The sequence below is a fragment of the Rattus norvegicus genome, chromosome 15 (assembly GCF_021556685.1).
Source record: "Rattus norvegicus strain SHRSP/BbbUtx chromosome 15, alternate assembly SHRSP_T2T, whole genome shotgun sequence".
NCBI lineage: Eukaryota > Metazoa > Chordata > Mammalia > Rodentia > Muridae > Rattus > Rattus norvegicus.
The window spans coordinates 59021733-59044316 of record NC_141548.1 but is presented as its reverse complement, the minus strand read 5'-3'; the positions used below and the strand labels follow the sequence as shown (position 1 = coordinate 59044316).

The 22584-nt window shown below is 41.3% G+C and overlaps 1 protein-coding gene across 3 annotated transcripts in view; it reads left to right on the top strand.

Annotated features, from left to right (window-relative positions):
• Positions 1 to 21549, top strand: part of Dnajc15 (DnaJ heat shock protein family (Hsp40) member C15) — a 64550-nt gene extending 43001 nt beyond the window's left edge. Inside the window, exons 5-6 of one of the 3 annotated variants that reach the window (XR_015637939.1) lie at positions 314 to 1492; positions 21305 to 21511. Coding sequence is in view for 2 of the 3 variants with exons in the window: in NM_001106050.1 (NP_001099520.1) it covers positions 314 to 384; positions 21305 to 21378 (145 nt within the window). In the remaining variant the exon portion in view is untranslated. Of the gene's footprint in view, positions 1 to 313; positions 1493 to 21304 lie in introns of all 3 variants that reach the window. The other 2 variants (NM_001106050.1, XM_087585387.1) reach the window with 2 other exon arrangements.
• Positions 21550 to 22584: the final 1035 nt, after the last annotated feature.

The window sequence follows — 22584 nt, the reverse complement described above, 5'->3', positions numbered from 1 at the left end:
ACCACTGAGCTAAATCCCCAACCCCCCTGGGGTCTTTCTTGTGTTTGCTAGTTAGGGTTCTGTGATGGAGGTAAATCTCCTTTATTTACTTACTTTCTAAACCCAAGAATGAAGATTGACATTATAAGCGACTGAAGGAAAATACAGTAGTGTCACGATGATTTATTTCGATGGTTAGTGGAAATAAGCATAAAGCTTGTAATTTTGTATTTGTCCACAAGATGGTGAAATTCTCATTAGTTTTTAATTTCTTGTAACCCAAATAAATCATTAATTTATAATCTGCATTTTGCACTATTAATTTTTTTTACAGCCCATCTGCTGGCAAGGCCAAGATTAGAACAGCACACAAGAGAATTATGATTTTAAACCATCCCGACAAAGGTAGGTGACAGCTCCATTTCCATGGAGTGGTCAAATGTGCTGAGGGTTCCTTTTGGTTTACTCAAACTCACGTAAGAGATGCATAGCTGGAGGTCCAGTTATGTGTCACATGTTGAGATTGTCCTCATACACAAGCGGGCTTGGGGTTCAGAGTTGAATGACCAGTGGGATTTGAACAGTTGACTTTTAAGAAGTTAGTCTCTGGCTTTAGGGATAAGTATCTGAACTCGCCAATGTTACCACATTGTGATCAAGAAGGAAATTATGAGCTGTGGGACTGGGGCAAACTGATCTGTGCATCAGATATTATATCTACTAAACCCTAAAGATCAAAGGGCAGGATTTAGGGCTTTCATCCACATCTCTGTAATTTGTCACAGACGGTTGTGAATTTTTAAATTTTGTATAGGAAGGCTCTGAGGCCCAGCTATTTATTTCTTACTGGCCATGTTTTTAATGTAAATTTATCTTACAGAAAGACAATTATTATAACTTTAACTACACTACAGCTGCTTGATAGAGAAAGCCCCATATGTTCATTACTGATTCCGCTTTAAAATAACAGCTGGCAGAAAGTTGCACTGTATTTCAGAAGTCAAGGGGGGCAGGGAAGTGAAGGCTTTCTTAGATTCTTATTTATAGACTCCATTTTGTAATTATTTTGGAAAAAATTAAAAACAAATTTCAGATTCCTATTCATCTTGACACCAAAATAAGGCATTCTTTTTCAGCTTTTTCAACTTAATTACTTACTATCAAAGTTCTTTTCACTGAACATTATCCTTCTCGGGTTTTGTACTCACTGGTCTTTCGTGTGAATAAACAAGAGAATAAACTTTGAAAAGAGGTTTTGCTTAAAAATTTTAAACAGCTTCAGCAGTTACTGAAAGATCCTCTCGACTAATTTGCTCTTTATTGTGTACTTTCGGTGTAATTGACTGAGCACGAACTGTGTTTAAGTGCCTCCTTGACGTCCTTCCTCTCCTCACTGCCCTCTGCCCCTGCTGGGTCAAGTGTGTGCTCTTGGCTGGGATGGACTGCAGTCACGTTAAGCATTCCTGTCTGTCAGATGATTGACGAGCTGTTGCTTGTTTCTACCAGGAAAGAGGCAAGTTCTAAACTGTATCCAAGAGACAGTGTTGTTTACATAAAAATTAAGATGTCTGCATGTGTTGGGACCCAGTAGTACCCAAAATAATGACTCAATTTTTTTTTTTGCTTACCTAGTATACTTATCAGGTATGGGACTTGCTGCCAGTGAGCCTTCCAGGGCCTTCCTGTCTGGTTCTGTATGTGCAGCCTAGTGAGAAAGAACAAGCAAGCTGGCAGGAAGTAGTGTTTTCTGCCACATCCTAGCCTTCGCATTTCTTTCATGTCTCCAAATTTTAGTTTTATCATAAACAAAGGGAATTATTCTAAAGTCTTTTTTGTTTATGGAACTTAGTGTACTTGTATTTTATGCCTATTTATTTAAGGAAGGAACTCTACTCTGTATTTCTCTTCAGATCACACGTTTAAGAAAGATCTGTCTTTTCACGTTTTTACCCTTTAAGAGTGTATTAACACTGAGTTATTTTCCCTCATAGAATTGGTCATCCATTCAATTTAAAACATTTGGAGTTTCCTAAGTTCATGGACTTCCTAAATCCTATCCATGAACCAACTGTGATGGTCAGTGTTGTCAACTTGACAGAATCTAGAATGTAATGGAGAACAGACCTGTGGGCTCTTACTGCCCACTGTGGATAACTCCTCCCAATGCAAGGAATTCTGGGTTTTGTAGGTTATGGAACCTGGCTGATCACTGCATTTGTGAATTCATAGTGACTTCTGCCGTGACAGACCTTGAACCCTTTCTCCCCTGAGCTGCTATTGTCTGAGCATCTTTCCACAGTACCAGAAAAATAAAGTCACATTTGGGAAGGACACAGCAATGAACTAAGGGGATGTTGGCACCCACTATGTATGATGAAGTTGGAATCCTGCCTCATAAATCTGAAAATTATCCTTGGGAAAGAACAGATTTTTAAACAAGAACATGTTATTGACCTTGGAAAGGGAAAGCTAGGAATATTGCAAAGCGTGGCGATAGCAGTTCAGCTCTGTCCCACCTGTTCTCATTCTCTACCACAGTTTTTCTGCAGGGATTAGCATCCGGTGCTGTAAGCCCTTACAGATGCTAACCCCTCCCAGTGTGGAGATTCGTGAATGCTCTCCCAGCTCTGCCCACGGTAACTTTTCTGTTTGTTTGTTACCAGCTGGTGGGATAAACTTGGAGCATGTAATGGGCTGTAACTTCTTACATACTTCTTTATCAGGTTGTGTAAAGAAAAGGACTCCGGGAAATGAATGTGGGATATAACTGAAAATAATGCTTTTGTAACTGGTTTGAAATGAACTTTCAATAAAAAAAAAAAAAAGAAATGAACTTTCAGGTGTGTTTCAGTAAAGAGTACATTTTACCTCTTCAATATAGTGAGCTAGAAGATTCCTGCTGTAAAAAAGTATCTCAAATCTTTGATCTGATGATTTAAGGCTAATGTCTTAGTTTATCAACTTTTTTAACTGCTAAAGAAAGGAATTATTCATTATAAAGTCAGAAGTTTGATATAATGCCTGATGAACATCCAAGAGGGAAGACAGACAGATGAGGCAAATTGGAAACTGTGGGCTGTAAGCTTTCCTTCCTCTGTGACCTCAAGCCTATCATGTAGCTGAAGATGACCTCGGGCTTTATCTCCTCCTATCTCACCTGGTTACTGACCTTTCTCACCTGGTTACTGAGTGCTAAGGACCGAAGCCAGGCCTTCCTGTAAGCTAAAAACACTTCAGCAGCCGAGGTGCATCTCCAGCCTGATTGCAGAGACTTGGTACAGGCAAGCTAAGGGTATTTCTTATCATTTTCCTGAGTGGGGTGTGTGTGTGTGTGTAAAACATAACATAGATATAAATAGAACACACACACACACTTGGATCTCCAGATATGATGCCTTGTGTTATGTAATAAAGTAGTAGTGCTGGGTTAGGGTAGACCTCATGCTCCGAGCCCTGTCTTCATCCCCCAGAGTCCAGGAGACACTAATGGAATTGGTGTTGTCTCTTCAAATCAGACATTTTCATCTTGGGAAAAAAGTGGCCTGTTAATTCTGTTTGAAGACTTGGAATAGAGGTTTTCCTGGTCTCAGTGAGGCAGACAGCTCCATCTGCTGCATAGCTCTTCTTTCCTTTGAGTGGAATGAGCCTGCTTACACTGGGGAGTCCCATTTGTATCCATTCTAATAAAGATTCAATATTCTCATACTTTTAAATGTGTGAAATCAAAATTAATGTATTGTGCTTAAAGTATATGGTCATTGTATTATTGAATGGATTTTAATTAGTCTCCTGAAAAGCCAAATTTGACATGAAGTTCTAGGATAAAATTACGACTTACTTCAATATTTTATATTTAAACATGTATAAACATTTAGAAGGAGAGATGTGTGGTCACTAGAATTATATGGATTCTCTAGGAAAAGCAATGCCTAACTAGTTTGGTTTTTATTTTATTTTTGGTTTTGTTTTGTGACGAGGTCCTACTATGTCCCCCTGGCTGGCCTGGATCTCAGTATTTATATTAACCACACTATCCTCAAACTGGCAGAGCCTGTGTCTGTCTCCTGAGTGCTGGGATTAATGGCATACATCACTCTACCCAGCTGATTTTCTTCTATAATCTATGAAATAGATTCTCCTCCCCAACCACCCTCCCCATCACACAGCAGTTCTTTTTGCATCTTTATTTTAAATGCTTTATTTTGCTTTAAAACTTTAAGAGGTTTTTTTTGTGAATGGATAATTTTATAATGCATTTAAAAAATCAATAGCGAGAGACTAAAGCAAACATGTTTTAAGGGCTGGAAAGGTGGCTCACTCGGTAAATTAATTACTGTGTGGCATGAGGATTTGATTCAGGTCTTCAGTGCCTGTGTTGAAAGCTGGGCACGCATGTCTGTGCTCTTGGTGCTGGGGAGGCAAACACATTCAATGGTCAGCACACATTAGCCGGCCAGCCTAGGCATGTGGAGGAGCTCCAGATTGAGTGAGGCAGAGCCCATGTCTCAAAAATTAAAGTAAGTGCTTATGTTGGCCAACCTTGTCTATCTGTGAGGACAACTTGTTCATATGTTCCCGAATCGCGTTGCAAATACTTTATTGGAAATTTTTGCATTTGACATCATCAAAGACATTGGTCTGTAGTTTTGTTGTTATATCTTTTCTGGTCTTAAGATCAAAATAATCCTGGCATTATAGAATGCATTTGATAGTGTTCCTTTGCTTTCTATTTTGTGGAACAAGTTATTAACAATTGATATGAGATCTTCCTTCAAGGTTGATAGAATTCAGCATTGAGCATGTCTGCTTTTCCTTGATGGAGACATTTGTTTGCAGCTTAGATCTTTTGATTGCTTTTGATTGGTCTCTTTATTTATGTCTTCTGGCATTCACTCTGGTAGATACGCATTTAGAAATTCTTCTATTCCTTCTAAATGTCCCAGCCATTTAGAGTACACATTTTGAAAATGTTCTCTGATCTTCTGTATTTCATTAGAGTCTGTTGTAAGGACACTCTTGGTCTCTATTCTGTTAGTTTATGTCTTCTCCCTCTTTTTTTTATCAGATTACCTAAGGATTTATCAGTCTCACTAACTTTCAAATAACCAACTCTTGAGTTGATTCAGTACATCGAGTCCACTGTTCTTGTTAGTCTCTGGTTCATAAGTTTCATACCTAAATCTCCTGTTTCTTGCTGTCTAATAGGTTTGGGGTTAGCTAATTGTTGAGGTTCATTATTGCTGTTATTTCAGATCTTGGGGTGCTTGCACATGTGAGCTCCCATCTCTCGGACTTTTTAACTTAGAGCCCAGAGGTTCTGAGAGGTTGTATTCTTACTTTTCTCTAGGGATTTTTTTTTTATTTCCTCTCTGATTTCTTGAATGTCAAACTGTTTATTAAAAAAAAAGTTTTATTTTCTAAATATTTTTATAGTTTCTATAGCTTTTCTTCTTGTTAATTTCTACTTTCATTCCATTGTATTTCAATAGGACTCACAGGATTATTTTGATGTTTTCTATGTTTTTTTAAATAGAGAACTATTGAGAGAGATGTTGAGTTGAATGTGTTGAGAATTCGTGGTATAAAAGGAACAGAGGAGGTAAATAAAATGGAGTAGACAGACTACTTAATGAAATGATAGTAGGAATCTCTCCAAACTTAGAGGACAGAAGTTCATATCCAAACACATGAGGTCTACAGAGCTCCGTGTTAAAAATATAAAGTAAAGGGGAAAATGGTAAAGGCATCGTGAGAAAGACGTGGACTCATACGCAAAGACAGAAATATTGGAATCACCAGGCTCTCCATCAGCAGCAATACGCCAGAGGAGCTTGGAATGAAACATTTCAAACTCTAAAAATAAGCAGCTAGGAACCCAGGAGTGCTATACCTTGCAAAAGTATCTGTCCAGTTTGATGAAGGACTAAAGATATGTTAAGACAAACACAAATTAAGCTATTTAATGGCACGAGCCACCAGTGAAGGAAACTCTTAATTGAATACTTAGAGGGAGGAAGGAGGAGGATAGTCCCCTTTAGGAAAACGAGAGAGCTTAACCTTCATGACAGTAAAGGAGAACCATAGTGGAGCCAGGAAAGACCACATCCCACACAGCGATCCAGCAAACCTCAGCTAAAACGAGAGAAGGCACAGAAAGTGTCACAGATGTCTTGGAAATATCACTCGTGCTCCGCCAATTCCCGCTCCTTCCTGCCTCCCTGTCCTCGAATTCCTCTACACTGGGGCATCAAGCCTTCACATTGATACCCAGCAAGGCCACACTCTGCTATATATGTGACTGGAGTCGTGGGTCCCTCCATATGTACTTTTTGGTTGGTGGTTTAGTCCCTGGGAGCTCTGGGGTGTCTGGTTGGTTGATACTATTGTTCTTCCTATGAGGTTGCATACCCCTTCAGCTCCTTTAATCCTTTGACTAATTCCTCCATTGAGGACCCCATTCTCTGTCCAATGGTTGGCTGCAAGCATCCATCACTGTATTTGTCAGGCTCTGGCAGAGGCTTTCAGGAGACAGTTGTATCAAGCTCCTGTCAACAAACATTTCTTGGCATCCGAAATATTGTCTGGATTTGGTATCTGTATATGGGATGGATCCCTAGGTGGGGCAGTCTCTGGGTAGCTATTCCTTCAGTCTCTGCTCCATACTTTGTCTCTGTATTTCCTCCCATGAGTATTTTGTTCCCACTTCTAAGAAGGACTGAAGCATCCACAATTTGTTCTTTCTTCTTCCTGAGCTTCATGTGGTCTATGGATTGTATCTTGGGTGTTCTGAGCTTTTGGGCTAATATCTTATCAGTGAGTGCATACCATGTGTGTTCTTTGGTGACTGGTTTACCTCACTCAGGATGATATTCTCCAGTTTAATCCATTTGCTTATGAATTTCATGAAGTCATTGTATTTGATAGCTGATAATATTCCATTGTGTAGATGTACCACATTTTCTGTATCCATTCCTCTGTTGAAGGGCATCTGGGTTCTTTCCAGCTTCTGGCTATTATAAATAAGGCTGCGATGAACATAGTGAAGTACGTGTCTTTGTTGTATGTTGGAGCATCTTTTGGGTATATGCCCAGGAGAGGTGTAGCTGGGCCCTCAGGTAGTTCTATGTCCAGTTTTCTGAGGAACCTCCAGACTGATTTCATGAGTGGCTGTACCAGTCTGCAATCCCACCAACAATGGAGGAGTGTTCCTCTTCCTCCACATCCTCGCCAGCATCTGCTGACACCTGAGTTTTTATCTTAGCCATTCTCACTGGTGTGAGGTGGAATCTCAGGGTTGTTATGATTTGTATTTCCCTGATGACTAAGGATGTTGAACATTTCTTTTGGTACTTCTCAGCCGTTCGATATTCCCCAGTTGAGAATTTATTGTTTAGCTCTGTACCACATTTTTAACAGAATTAGTTGGTTCTCTGGAGTCTAAGTTCTTTAGTTCTTTGTATATTTTGGATATTAACCCTCTATCTGTTGTAGGATTGGTAAAAATCTTTTCCCAATCTGCTGGTTGCCGTTTTGTCCTAATGACAGTGTCCTTTGCCTTACAGAAGCTTTCTTTTGTGGTTTTTACTTGATTGATCATTGAATGGAAAAAATATGTGAACATGACCGTTGTGAGGAGAAGGTTTATGGTGTGTATGAGGGGGAGCATAGCCAGAGCATAGCATCTCAGAATTCTAACTGAACCAGGGCTGTGATAGGAGAGAGAAGGGGGCGGGGTGGCAAAGAGGAAGAAAAAGAGAGGTGAGAGAGAGGGAGAAGAAGTAACTAGGAGCCAAGAGGCCAGGAGTGAGCCAGGAGACCAAGAGACCAAGAACACATGTCACCAAATGGCTGAGGTGATGATTCAGGACTCAGAAAGCTGGGAAGGGGCAAGGAAGAGGTTCAGAGTAGAGGGCTGGCTGAGAAGTGCTGAGAGGAGCCTGGGCTGTGGACCAGGTAGTGGCTGGGCTGAGGGGACTAGTGCCAGAGTCTGCTTTGGTATGTTAAATAGACACCGAGGTTAGCACTTGTCCTGGTTCTTCAGACCTAACCATCCTCTCATTCTGGTCAAGTATTTGTCTGACTCCTTTTCAGCATCTTACTCTCTGCTAAGTTTTCTTCATATTTAGTACTTTCACGTCTAACTTACTGTTTTGTTCACTTCAGAGACTATCTTCTCCAGGTCTTGGATACATTTCCTTAATTTCTTCACCATTTGTTCTTCTATATGAGCGTTAATTTGCTTCAAAAGTAGGCTTTCGAAGTTTTTCTCGGGTGTTTTCACCTGGTCTGTAGTTCAGGGTCCTTTATAGGGAATTGGTCGGTTGGAGAACAGCGTGGTGGTGTTTGTGTGTCATGTGCCCTGTTCACTTGTCCTGTGTCTGCTTCTGTTAGAGTGGGTTTGTCCTTGAGTTTGGGTTTCTCATGAAAGGATCTAGGGGAAAAGAAACAATGTTCTTGAGACCGTGAAAGAAAAGGAGGGAAAGGAATGCTTTAGCACTGCTGACTCTGTAGGAGACACCCCACTTTGTTTTGTGGTCCTTGCTGGCAAGCCCAGGTGCTTCACTGCTTTACAGAACTCATGAAATTACTCTCTCTTCCATTCAGTCTCAACTCGTGTATTTAATTATTTTTAAATGGGTACTAGCAATGGTGTGTGGTAATGTACTTGTTTTACTCTTTTTTAATCCCTACTCTGGCTTTATTAAAAAAACAAAAACAAAAAAAACTACATACTAGTGTCAGCCTCTGCATTCATTCTGGTATGATATGTAGTTTTGTTTAAGTATATAAAGAAAATATGACTTGACACACATAGGTATTTGGAAAAGGATGGGTAAGGAGACTCTTTGTTATCACTGTACCAGAATTCATCAGTGGTGGTTTTTTAAAATCAGTAGCATTTGGATCTAAAACAGCACCAATGAATTTCCAAAGTTCATTATATAAAATATACTGGGCTATCATGAACTCTGAGTGGGTTGTTATGCCCAAGAATGATTTTGTAACATCATTTGCTGGTCTTTGGAAAGTTGTGCTCACTGAGCACTGAGCGTTCCAGAGGAGGCGAGCGTTGATGTATTTCACTGTGGAGTATTTCTCAAGATGGATTCTGGGGACTAGCAGCAAATTCTTGGGTTCACCTTAGACCTACAGAGTCAGAACCTGAATAGGGCTCTCTAGAGCGTCTGATGCTGAATGACGTCTGGGACCCGCTCTCAAGTTTCCCACCCAGGTTCAGAGGTGTTCATTAGAACTGGTTCTGACCTCTGCCATGTTTGTCCCTCTGGTCATCTGGAATGTTTAGAAACTAAGGCCACCTGCTTCTTTCTAAACCTTTCTCTTTTGCTTCTTTGTCCTCTGTCGTGTCCAAGTTCGAAAGTTGGTCATATTTGGAGAGAAAACTTTCAACCCTGCCCCCCTCCTTCACCCCTATTGGATCCTACAGCCTTAATGCTATACTGCCGTTAGGTTTTTGTTTTTTTTTCTTTCTGTGTCCTAGGATAGTAAGCAGTCCCGCCCTTGAGCAGCCTTCCCAGCCTTTTGCCTGTGTGTTAGCCTCTTTCCCACACCAAGAACTAACAAATAACCCGGGAGAGGGGACAGTAAATGTAAAATAGCAAAATAATCTCTTCAACTTCCTCGTGTCTCTTCCAGAACCTTTGGTCACTGAGACTTGTGTTAAGAAACAGGAAGGGGGGCTGGAGAAATGGCTCAGCCATTAGAGGCTAGGCTCACAACCAAAAATATAAGAAGCAGGAAGGAGCTCGTTCTTTTGATTTTTACTGGGGGGAGGAGAGTGTCATTTTTGTCTTTAATTTTTGCCTTATTTCCATACAAACAATAGCCTCTAACAAGCTGTTCCATCATTACTGAAAGCAGAAGTTAAAGGGTTCGCTTTTGAAGCATCTGATAGGTGAATTGACGAGTAGACTGTTTAGAAGGGTGGTTTGGAAATCTACATGGAAATACTTATAATGAGCTACTTCAGGACTGAGAGAAGCAGATGGATTTGAGATAGTCGGTGACTCTCGGTTGATGTTGGAAACACACTACTTCTGGTTGAGCTCTGAGTTCAAGAGTAAATCTGTAGAAGAGCAATGTACTGAATTGAAGGGCTTGGAGGAGCAGGCTGATTGTAGACAGGATTGGGGAAGAGTACTATTGTCTTCCTTTGATGAAGTACTCGAGAGACAATCTAGGTGGAATTAGAATAGAAAAATGGATAAGCTGAGAGTACAGAAGAGGAATCTGTATTTACTCTTAACCGTGGAGGTCAGGCCTGCGGGCATAGGCTTATGTCTCCAGCTACTTGGAGGCTAAGGCCAACGATCTGGAGTTCTGCCTTGAACTTGGCTGGGTGCCATGGTAAGGCTTTGTCTCCATGTTTTGGCTTGCTTGTTTGTTGTGGGTTTGGGTTAGAGGTAGAGCATTTATGTAGTATGCACAGAACACCTAGATTCAATTCCTAGTACTACAAAAATAGCACCTTAAAAGTCGTAGGAAGTGAAAGTGTGTGTAGACATAGGGAAGAGAGGTGGACTGCAAGTATTTATAAATTAGAAAAGGGAAAGCCAGTAAAAGGGATGGTTGGAGAAGGTGGTATAATGAAGTGAGACAAGAGACATTTATTTAAGAAAAGTAGCTAAACTGAGTACCACCATGAGAGCCCAGATAGACAGGAGAATCTGTGTCAGGTGTGGTGGCACATGCCTTTAATCCAAGCAGAGGCAGAGGGAAACAAACAAAAACAGAAGAGGAGAAGAATCTGTGACCTTAAGACAGTTTCAGCTGACACTGATTTAGAAACAAAAACACTTAAACCTGGTTTTGTCTGTGAGGAAAAGGAGGAAAGAAATGGAGTGACTGCAGGAGAGGATTGGGCCCTTCAGAAAAGGGGCAGGGGAGGGGGAAAGCACTTGTAATGCTGAGCAAGCCTGTGCATCTATGAAAATGATCAACTAGAGAGATTGGTAAATTAGAAGAGATTAAACTCAAGCCAACACAATGTTCTTTAGGTTCCTGAATCAATTATATAAATGTAGAACAGAAAACTGGCAGGGCTTGGTGTGGAAAAGGAGCTGTGGTATATGTGTTCTCAAAGCCTACAAGGCTCCTTGGTATTAAAACCTACAAAAAAGTTGATCTATGTGGAGGATATACAGCATCTTTATCAAAACCCGGCGTTACAGTCTAATGTCCTCGTTCTTCATTCGGCCAGCATCTGTCTAGCCAGCACTGCTGGGTCTGCATCATTGTTGCAGCACACCTTGTTGAGATAAGGTATTCATATTTGCTTAGCTAAAGTGTGTATGTCTCAGTAGTGTGTGATAGAGGGGCAGCCACCATCACCACATCGTTAGAACATTTCAGTTACTTCAGAAAGAAACCCTTTTCCTGCTTAGGTTGTTTTTGCTTATTTGTTTTGTTACCTTGGTACAAGCTGGAGTCCTGTGAGAAGAGTCTCAGTTGAGTAAATGCCTCCATCATATTGCCATGGCAATTGGGTAGGGCATTTCCTTGATTGATGGGTGATGGGGGAGGGCCCAGATCACTATGTGCACAGCTACCCCATAACAGGTGGTTCTAGGTGCTATCAGAAACAAGTGAGTAAGCCAGTAAGCAAAGGTGTTCTCTGGCCTCCGATCCACCTCTCATCTCCAGGGGCCTGTTTTGGAGTTCCTGTGAATGTGCTGTGCAAAGTAAATAAACCTGGTCTTCCTCCCTGCGTTGCTTCGGCCATGGTGTTTTATCCCAGCAGCAGGAAGCAGACCAAATAGACCCACGCTTCCCACTTTTCAGTTTTATCCCATTGATCATGTCCTTGTGCCAGTACAACAAAGCCTTGATTGTAATTGTTTTGGAAGAGGTTCACGTTGTGCAGTGTTAGCCCTGCTTATTCTTCTGTTGCAGGGTTGTTTGGGCTATTCTGGGTACCTTTCAATTCTGGGTGAGTTTACTATCAGCCTTTCCATTTCTACAAAGGCGTTTTGATGGGAATTATCTGAATCTGTAAAGCAATTTGGGGAGTTTTGCTGTTATAACAGTGTTAAGTGGTCTGATCATGGGTGTGGGATGTTTTCTCATGAATTTAAATATTCTGTAATCGCGTTTATGTTTTGTGCTTCTAATTTCCTATTCTTTTTGATGCTGCAAATGGGGTTATTGTCATGGTTTCATTTTCAGGTTATTCGGTGCTAATGTATAGGGATGCGATGATTTTGTGTGTTGGACATCCATTCTGCAACCTTGAAATCATTAATTCTAAGACTTCTGAGTGTGTTCTCATGGTTGTCCGATGTAAGATTATATCATCCCTTAATAAAGATTTTCAACTCTTAATCTCTCTCTGGATGCCTTTTGTTAAAAATGGACATCCTTGTTTTTAATTTGATCTTAGGGGAAAACTCTAATCTTTCACCTTTGGGTGGCATTAGCTCTGGCATCCCGTGGATAACCTTTATCCGATGGGGAGCCACAGCCAAAACTGTGCACTCCTTCCATTGTCTCTGCTTCTTGGCTGCACGTATGAGAATTACATTACAATCCATGCCTTTCACCTGCCTTCCGTGACTGCGGAGGGGCTTCTGTGGAACACAAGGGCCCGCTTTCATTCCTTCCAGCAAAGACAGTCCCTTCACGTGCATGCTCAGGGTGGTGAGAGTAACCCAGAGAGACCTACGACCTGGTTTCTTCCCAAGGAATTTATTATCTAATGGTAGCCAGGCTCAAGTTTTACGAAATTAGTCACAAGGAAATGATTTCGTGTTTCTCAGTAAGAAAGAAGACCAGGGGTCAGATTATGGGTTTGAATAAAATAAGGAAGAAGTAACCAGTATTTTTCTGGGAGGAAATTGGTAAACAGGAAGTCCTATAAGTGAGGTAAAGCGTAGTGTGAGATGGTGACTAAGGAGTACAGGCCCAGCCAGCGCAGGTTAGCTCTGTGACATCTGTTAACCAGGTAGGGTTGTGAATTTGGTCTCTTCACCTAATGGAAATAAGAAGCAAACCAGTACTGGTATAGCTTGGGAGCTCAGTGAGGTAGTGCATTGGAACGGCTCTCCCCACCCATGGCTTCAGTCACAGCCTACTCAACACTGATGGTTTGAAATGTCATCAGGCCACACTCGGTGTTGACATAAACTTTAAAACTTGAAGTACACATCCACAGAAGTATATAAATCAATAAATTATTACAGAGTGGACCCAGAATTGTAGCCAGTACCTGGATTAAGAAATGACCTCAAACTCTGTATGTACCTACCTAAGGATGACCTCTTGACCCCCCTCCCAGGGCTGGGTCACAGGTATGTACCCCCCCCCCCCCCCCCCCCGTGCACACCCAGCTTGTCTCTGTTTATTGACATTTGGGAACATTTGTGAATGTTACAGGTAAGAGTCCTTTTATTGCAAATATCTCCTCTGTGAAGCTTGTTTTTCTATACTCTTAGTAACATTCATTCATGAGCAGAAATCCTTAATTTAAAGTGGCCCAGTTTAACGTTTTCATTTTCAGTAGGTTATTTTTGTTTTGTTTTGTTTTAAGAAATGTTTACTTCTTTCAAGGTCATGAAAATCCCACGGCTATGATGTCGTTTTTAACAAAATCTCAAATGTTCTACTTTGCCAGTAAAGACTAAGGAGCCAGATACAAGCCTGCTAGCTCAGAGAGGCAGAGAAAGCGCCCAGCTGACCTTCCTCTACAGTTGACATCCCAAAAGGAAGTTCTCTTTCACCATGTGGTGATCTCAAAGATCTCTAAAACAGGATGTCCCTCCCTTCTACTTCCTGTCTACTTCTCTATCCCTCCTCCTGACTTCCTCTGACTCTGATTTTTTTTTTCTGTGTTCTCCCTGTTGACTGGTTGCTTGCTACACCTCTTGACCTATGGTTGATTTTATTTAATCCTGTTTACAATAAATAGAAAGCTCTTAGAGTAAAGGTGTGTGCTAGGGCTGTCTAGGGCTGTGCTAGGGCTGTGTGCTAGGGTTGTCTCTAGCCCAAGTACCATAGTACTGCTTACAGAAAAGGCATTATTTCTTTAATGGCTGGTAGTGTAAACTAGAGTAAATCAGACATACGTGCATTTTCTCTCCTTTCAACAGTTGGTTTCTTTATGTCGGTTTTATAGTGTGCCATCCCATATTGACTATGTTGCTAGAACTTATAAAGAGCTTTATTCTAATAGTGAAAGTATTTCAGGCTTTTTCTTGTTTCATGTCTTGGGCTGTTTGAGCATTTTTTAATTTTAACATAATTTAAGAATTATCAAATCCAAACCTGGTGTTGCTTGTCATGAATCACTGAATTCCTAAGTTAGGCAGGAGGAAACTCTTAAGTTCTTTTTTTTTTTAATTCTTTAATCCTATTTTACAATCTAGACTTCATTCCCCTCCCTGTGTGCCCCCTCCCTAGACCACTCCATATTCCATACCTCCTGCCTCCCACTTCCTGTCTCCAAGAGGATGTCACCCCACCACCACCACCATCACCAACAACAACAACCAGGCCTCCCTCTCCCTGGGGCCTCAAATATCTGGAGGGCTAGGTGCATCTTCTCTCACTGAGGCCAGACTGGGAAGCCTCTGCTGTATTTATGTTGGGAGCCTCATCTCAGCTGTTGTAGGCTATCTGGTTGGTGGCTCAGTGTCTGAGGGATCTCAGGAGTCCAGGTTAATTGAGACTGCTGGTCTTTACACAGGGCCACCCTCCTCCTCAGCTTCTTCCAGCTTTTCCCTAATTCAACCACAGGAATCACCAACGTATGTCCATTAATTGGGTGTGAATATCTGCCTCTGACTCGTTCAGCTGCTTTTCGGGCCTTTTGTTTGGGCATTCATGCTACACTGCTGTCTGCAAGCACACTATAGCATCTGTAATATTGTCAGGCCTTGGAGCATCCCCTTGAACTGGATCCCACATTGGGCCTGTCACTGGAGGGAGCTCCTTTCCCTCAGTCTCTTCTCCATTCTTGTCCCTGACGTTCTTTCAGACAAGAACAATTCGGATTTTTTGACTGTGGGATGGCAACACCATCCCTCCACTTGATGTCCTATCTTTCTACTGTTGGCGAACTCTACAAGTTCCCTCTCTCCACTGTAGGGCATTTTATCTAAGGTCCCTCCCTTTGAGTCCCAAGAGTCTCTCACCTCCCAGGTCTCTGGTATATTCTAGAGGGCCCCCCTCCCCCTGCACTCCAACCTCCTGAGGTTGCCTGTTTCCATTCTTTCTGCTGGTCTTCAGGGCTTCAGTCCTGCCCCACCACCCAACACACACACACACACACACACACACACACACACACACACACACACACACACTTGATTATGTTCCCCTTTTCTGCTACTCCTTCATATATGTATGTGAAGTTTCTACTGTATTATTTCCATACTCCCCCACCAATGTCCCTTAATATTAATGCCTCTCCCACTACCCCTGGCCCCCACTTGATCCTCACATTCCCGCCCACTCCCCCAACATCTATATCTATCTATTCTATTTCTCTTTCTTAATGAGATCCCTATAGTGTAGTTCCCAACCTTCCTAACACTGTGACCTTCTAATACAGTTCCTCGGCTAGTGGTGACCCCAACCATAAAATTACTTTTATTGCTACTTCATAACTATAACTTTACTACAGTTATGAATCGTAATGTAAATATCTGTGTTTTATAGATGGCTTTAAGTGACTCCTGTGAAAGGGCCATTCAAGGAATTGCGATCCACATGTTGAGAACCACCGCTCTCTCTACTCTCTTCTCTATTCCTGCTCTCTTGGTATGATGGACTGTAGCTTAGTCATCATTGACTTAGCTGGAGCATTGTTCTGATCATCTTTGTTTCAGTTTCATGGTGTCTGTGTTTTAGTCATACGTGATTTAGCACACTTACTGCCAGGTATTGTTTTTGCTTTGTTTTTTGGGGATTTTTTTAAGGTGTTGGGGTTGAGTCCATGACTTTGCACATGCTAAACTGGTACCTCTGCACTGAGCAACAGCCCTAGACCCTGGGTAAAGATTGATGTTTACTATTTCTAAGCATGTGTAGGTGTTTATGTCTGTGTGTGGCTATATGCACGTGAGTGCAGGTGTCCTCGAAGCCAGCGGTGTCAGATCCCTGGAGCTGCAGTTACAGAGGGCTGTGGACTCCATTATGTTGGTCTAGAAACTAAACTTGGGTCTTGTGGGAGAGCAACAAGTGCTCATCACTGGTGAGCCAGCTCTTCACCCTAGCACGGCAGGGTTTCCTGCTGTACATCGCTCCAGGGATTATTATAAGGTTATTCATTGCTAAGGTACATAAATACTGACATCCAAATATTTTTATGTTCTGTCCATCAACCTGTTGGATTTATTTATGGATTCAGTGATTTGTATTAGATCATTTTAGATTTTTTGCAGAATAAGCGCCATCATTTGTAAGCAGTGACCTTCCTTCCTAGTCTTTATTCCATCTCTGTGAGGGAGAGCAGGTAGGGAAGGCTACAATGGCAGGACCCTCTTGTGTGGTGTTAAATGAGAGCAGAGGTGGCTGCTGTCTCTCTTCCTATCCTCACCTCACAGCCAGAGTTCCCAGTATTTCACTACTAACAATGCCACAAAACACACGCCCATCTATTCTTAATTAATTAAAAGTTTATTACAAGTTTTGAATTGTCTGTGTCTTCTGAGATGTATATGTAAGATGCGTGCTTCTTTTCATCTCTTAATGCATTGAATTACATTGCTTAAATGTTTACTGTTCATTAAAGCCAGTGTCGCTCTTCTCATCCAAGCCTCACTTGGTTGTGATGTTTACTCTGACTGAAGAAGTGAGCATAGTGTTTTTGAGTCTACATTTGTGAGCAATGCTGATCTGAAGTTTCCTTGCGATATCTCCATCGCAGTTTGTTATCAGCAGCCGTTCTGGGCATAGACAATGATAAAGCGTGTTCTCCTGTTCATCATTTTGTTCAGGTTGGTTGGTTTTCTGTTGTTGTTGTTGTTGGGGCTGGGATTTGTTGATAAAATTCTGGCTAGTAATATAATAAAGATTCAGTTCCTTAAGTAAATACGATGCTTTTGACTTTTCAGATTTTCTGTGATTCAGATCTGTGGTTGTGATAGACCACATTTTTCCTGGAATTTATCTTTTCATTTAAAATTTTCAGTAAATTTTTCACTTTAACATGAAAGTTTTTGTATTTTTAGTGTGTGTGTGTGTGTGTGTGTGTGTGTGTGGTGAGAGGGAAGCACATGCGTGGAAGTCAGTTTTCTTTTCTACTATCTAAGTTCTGAGGATAGAGCTCAAGCTCTTGGCAAGCGCCTTTACCTACTGAGCCTTCATCCTCCTCTTCTCCTTCTTTTCTTCTTCTTCTTCTTCCTCTTCCTCCTCCTCCTCCTCCTTCTCCTCTTCTTCCTCCTTCTCTTTCTCCTTCTCCTTCCCCTTTCCCTTTCCCTCCTCTTCCTGCTTCCCCTCCTCCTTCTTTTCCTCCTCCTTGTTTTAAAAGAAACTAAACTTTGAATTTGTTGAATCTCTCTTGAGTGCTAATTTATTTTGTGACATTTTATATGTGAATTATTTCTAAACATTGAGATCCTCTAAGTGTGTTGTTGGTTTCTGTCATAATTCTACTAGTGTAGAGTTGCATGTCAGTGCTGTCAAGCACTGTATTGTATTTTTCCCTTGATCTCTGGTGATTTTTTAAAAATGTTTTATTTTTGTAATTGTGTTCAGGTGCTTGAATCTCCGTGTAGGTGTGTGCATGTGAGGGAGGGATTCTGCATAGTGCCCAGAGACATTAGATCTCTTGGAGCCAGAGCTAACAGACAGCTAATGATGTAGGCTGGTGGAACTGAGCCCAGGAAGGGCAGCAAGTCTTCACCTCTGAGCTCTCTCTATAGCCCCGGTGTCTTTTGTAAAATACAACAAATATCTAGAAATGATCTATAACATTTGTAGAGCATTCTTGGTTTCTAAATTTGGCTGGTCACTGTCAACAGAACACACTTGTGGGGCAAGTAGACCATGCCAGCAGAAGGAAGAGCTGGTAAGGATGAGTGAGCTCAGACCCTGTGAATTTCAGAATTGAGAAGAGTAGGAGTGGAACCATCCCTGCCTACTTCTACCTGCTCTGGAACAGGTATCCATGACACCCTACTGAGAGGACCATGACAGTCAGTCATGTAGGGAATCATCTGGAGTTCTCCCCATGCAAATAGAGCAGCACTAGCGTCTGAGGGTAAGCCATAGGAGACGTCTATCCCTAAAGTCCAGCGCCTTGCCAATGTCAATGCCATAAGCACACAAGTCAGTCCGCTGAGAGTCGTCTGAGAGCGGCTGTAACATTGGGGAGGAGCCCACTCTCCCGATGCACTCCTCACTGGACCACCTGGCACGCCGCTGCAGTAGTGGGGCCCAAACCACCTCGCGTGTCTTGTAAGAACTGTAACACTCTGACTCTTCCTGCCCAGTGGAGACCCATGGGACCTGTTCATCCCAGTCCCACTTCAGCCTCAGGGCAGAGAGAGGACGACTCACACTGCTCATTTTATTTTATTTTTTTAGTTTGCTGAGTCTTGGTGAATTTCAGAATTTGTAAGTTTGCAGCTTAAAAGTTGGATCTGACTTGTGGGGTGGGGTGTTTTATGTACATCAGTTCAGTCGCATTAGCGCGTCCTGTTGTTTACCTTTCTCTAGTTTTCAATTAATTATTGAGAGACGTGCCTTGAACTTCCCAGTGATTATAAGTACGTTTTTCCTTTTGGTGCTGTCAGGGTTTTCTTTATATGTTCTGATCCTAAGATGTTAGGCATGTACAAAATCTAGATCTCAGTGTTTTGTCCTGTAGACACCCTGAATCTCTATTACTGCGTTTTCCTGTGAAAATTAGCAAAGCAATGCTCACTTTTTTTATTGATGTAAATCTTTATATTATTTGAAAACAAAAATTTCCTTTAGCCTAGGCTAATGTTTTTAATAAATAAACCTATCAGATAATCTATATCAAATATGAATGTAGTATATGGTACTATGTGCCGTTTAAATGTGCAGTTTGATGAGTGTTGGCAAAGACTTCCAGCCATGTGATCCTTCACCTAGCAAGCCATAGATGACGTCCATCAGGTTAAAGGCCCAACCCTTATTTTTCCTATCCATATCGTGCCCTCTAGCTGGGCAATGCTGGTTCTGCTCTCATCACTGTGGTAAATATGCCTTGTCCAGAGTGTGAGGAGGGCGGAGTTGCATAATTAGTTTCTGGTCTGTATAGGAAAAGCAAATCACACTGATAGACTTACACTGTGCACTTTCCCAATCAGATGTCGGTAGTGAGGAGCTCCCTGACTTAGAAACCTTCCAGTATGTTTATCCCGATGTATTTGTTCTTTTTTTTTTTTAAAAAAAGAAGGGTAGATCTTAAACAAGAAGGTTAATAATAGCAATAGTTAGTGGAGGTACAAACATATACAGATTATATGGAAAGGAGAGTTATGTAATTAGTAGAATCAAGGGGACTCATTCCCCCAAACTGAAAGGGATTGGAAAATTAAAGAGTATATTTTTCCGTTAGTTATAGGCTATGCATCCTATATCTTGCTGTCTGTCAGGATTAGGGGCAAGAAGCAGACATTTTATTTAGGTAACACAAGCGTGCCTCTAGTTGGTAAAAACTCATTCTGAGTTAAACTACCATGGATGGGGACTTGGGAGCTGTGCTTTGGCTTAGTCTCTTGCAGGTACAATGAGGTAGCCTGAGAGACGTGAGAGCCAGTGTGAATTCCCTCCTAGTACTGAAGTTACAAGCCTGGTGTCCCCATGCTTCAGAGGAGTGGCTGAGGACCCAGGATTGTTCTAAATAAACTATCATTGCTTCATCTGACATTAATTACCATCAATAAATAGAACGTTTAATAAGACTTTTACTCTTATGGGCCCTTTTTTTTTTGGTTGTTTATCTGTTTTCTGTTATGAGCCTACAATGATTTTTAATTTAAATAATCAGAATGCATATTGCTCAATTAAAGATTATAGCTTAGATCAGTTAATATCTTAGTATTTTTGGAGCAGACAAAATGCCTGGCAGCTCCTTGCTAAGTGAGACATTTAAGTAGCTGATGAAGAAGAGCCTTGCATGTCCCAAGGTCATTATTAGATTACTCACACCCTCGAGGGTCAGGACCTCCCTTGTAATTCTCCTTGTGCTCAGGGTCACTGTGTGATATATTCCTTAAATGTTTATCCTGCGTCAGATCTTGATATGAAAATGTCAGTGGTGTCCTCAAGGACAAAAGCTAGCTACAGCCTCCTCCAGCTCCTCTGCAGCCCGGGTGCTGCCGGGTTTTCTCTGCTTGCTTTTTCCTACATAACATGGCGGGTGGTAACAGCAGAGGGCGGGCGCAGGCCAGGATGGTTTACACCTATACTGTCCAAAGGATTTCTTCTTAAAGGTCAGTGAGACTTGACCGTGTTTCCAACAGCCATAGATAGTTTGTACTTAAGAGAGCATTACAGAATAAATGCAGAGACTGGGACCTGCAGTGTGGTCATCAGCTCCAGCATTCAGCAGTGGCAGTGACCTAGAGCAGAACTTAGGGCCCTGATGTGTTGCTTTGATGTGACAGTTTGGGGTTTTGTATGTTAAATATGCATTGTTTATGGTTATAATGACTCTGATTTTAAATTCACCTCAGTTTGCTGTTTGCATTAGAAAGAATTCATTGCAAAGAACACTTAAAAAAAGAACTGATTTAATTTTATTTGAGGACATTGCAAATCTAAGACTCGATTATAAATGTTGTAATAGAATTGTTTCAGAGAACAGGGAGAATTTCTTCTAGCATTATTTTTATCATCACTGTCATTATTGTTAGTTCATTTATCATACCACTAGGTAGATATTATGTATTTGCCTTTTATGCATGCATTTATTTTTTTGAAATTATGATAAGCATAAAAAGACCCCTTTAGATAGATTTACCTCCTTCTTAAAGGAATGAATATTTATTGCTTTTAAAATGTAGCTATATAGAAACTGTTATTTTGTTTACCCAATAATATACTTAATTTTAGAAAATATTCTGTTCAAACATCTATATGATAACTATATAACCGGTGGGTGTTTTCATGTGATTACTTAATTTTTTCTCATAAAATGTATTTTGGTTGTTGGGTAACTGTAATACTTCACTAATTTTAATTTGTGCTGTTTAATTTCTGGTAATCATTACAATAGTTTCTTGGGAAAAGTATGTGTGAGAAAATACCTGAATTGTTGTTTTTCCTGTATTGACTTTGTAAAATGTCAGTAAAGACATAAACCTTAATCATTCATTTCTCTTTGTCGTCCCAGGTGGATCTCCTTACTTAGCATCCAAAATAAATGAAGCAAAAGATTTGCTCGAAGCATCCAGCAAAGCTAACTGATGCTGAAGGACTGTGCCAGGGGAAATGAAACGCAAGACTTTAAAGGTCCTTCAGAAGAATGTGGGACGTGGTCTTGTCTGACCAAGTCTGTTCTCTGTCACTAAGCGTGCAGCAATAAAAGCCTTGCAGCCTTCCTCTGGAAATTTCCTCTGAAAGGGACTTCACACCTTCTGTAGCCAGTGCTTTTCCACATCATTTCATATGTAAGGTGTTCCTTGTGAAGACTGTGGTGATGTTAGTCTATCCCTCTCTCTGCCCCTAACACACACACAGAAAAGTCTGAGCGTCATGACGGCAGTGGGATTTCTCCTGGGCAGAGCTAAAGTGTCCTCTCAATGCTTCCACAGTGTCTCTTGCTTTACAAGAATTTGGGACTCTGCCAATGCCAAGGCCTTTAAATGTTTTGAGATTAAACAGTGACTACTACATCATGAGGAAAAAGATCCCAAATGTATGTAATTTACTAAATGGGGATTTGTGGCGAGTGTTTGGAACTTTAAGGGACTCTGCTTGCTAAGACCCTACAGCGGAGGCATGAGGACATGGGTTAGGGATTTACTAAAGTAGACTATGAGGAAAGGCCAGACGGAGCTGGGAAAACCTAAGTTTGCATCTGATTATGGTCTTCCTATGCTGTATATGTACTCAATAATTCATTCTATGAGTATTTATTGACCCGGCTATGATGCATAAGTAACGTTGGGTCCTCCGAGAGCAACATGTATGAACCAGTTACGAACCCAGAGAAAAGATGAATTATACAAGTGATGAGTACAGCCAGACAGGTACACGTCATTGCTGATAAAGTGCAGTAAGAGAAGTGTGTTTTAAATCTCAGAACTTGAGAGGGTCTACCTGAAACAAATGGAACAAACCCTGGGCTTTAAAAAAAACTACAAAACACCATGTAATCATCGGTATTGTTTCTCCTGAAGTCAGAAGAGCAGAAGTAAGCACATCAGTTGCGGTGACTAGAGTGCAGGGATACTCAGATGTAAATGATGGACGCACGGAGTGGCTGTGAAAGCAGCCATGTAACTAGAGCACAAGTGAGTCACCCTGCAGCAGCTTGCAGTCCCCTTCATTTCACTCCCTGCTAGCAAGTCCCTTGAGGTCAGATTTCCTTTTGAAATTTCTCTTCCAGTTATGTAGTCTTAAGAGTTACTTATGGGGTTGGGGATTTAGCTCAGTGGTAGAGTGCTTGCT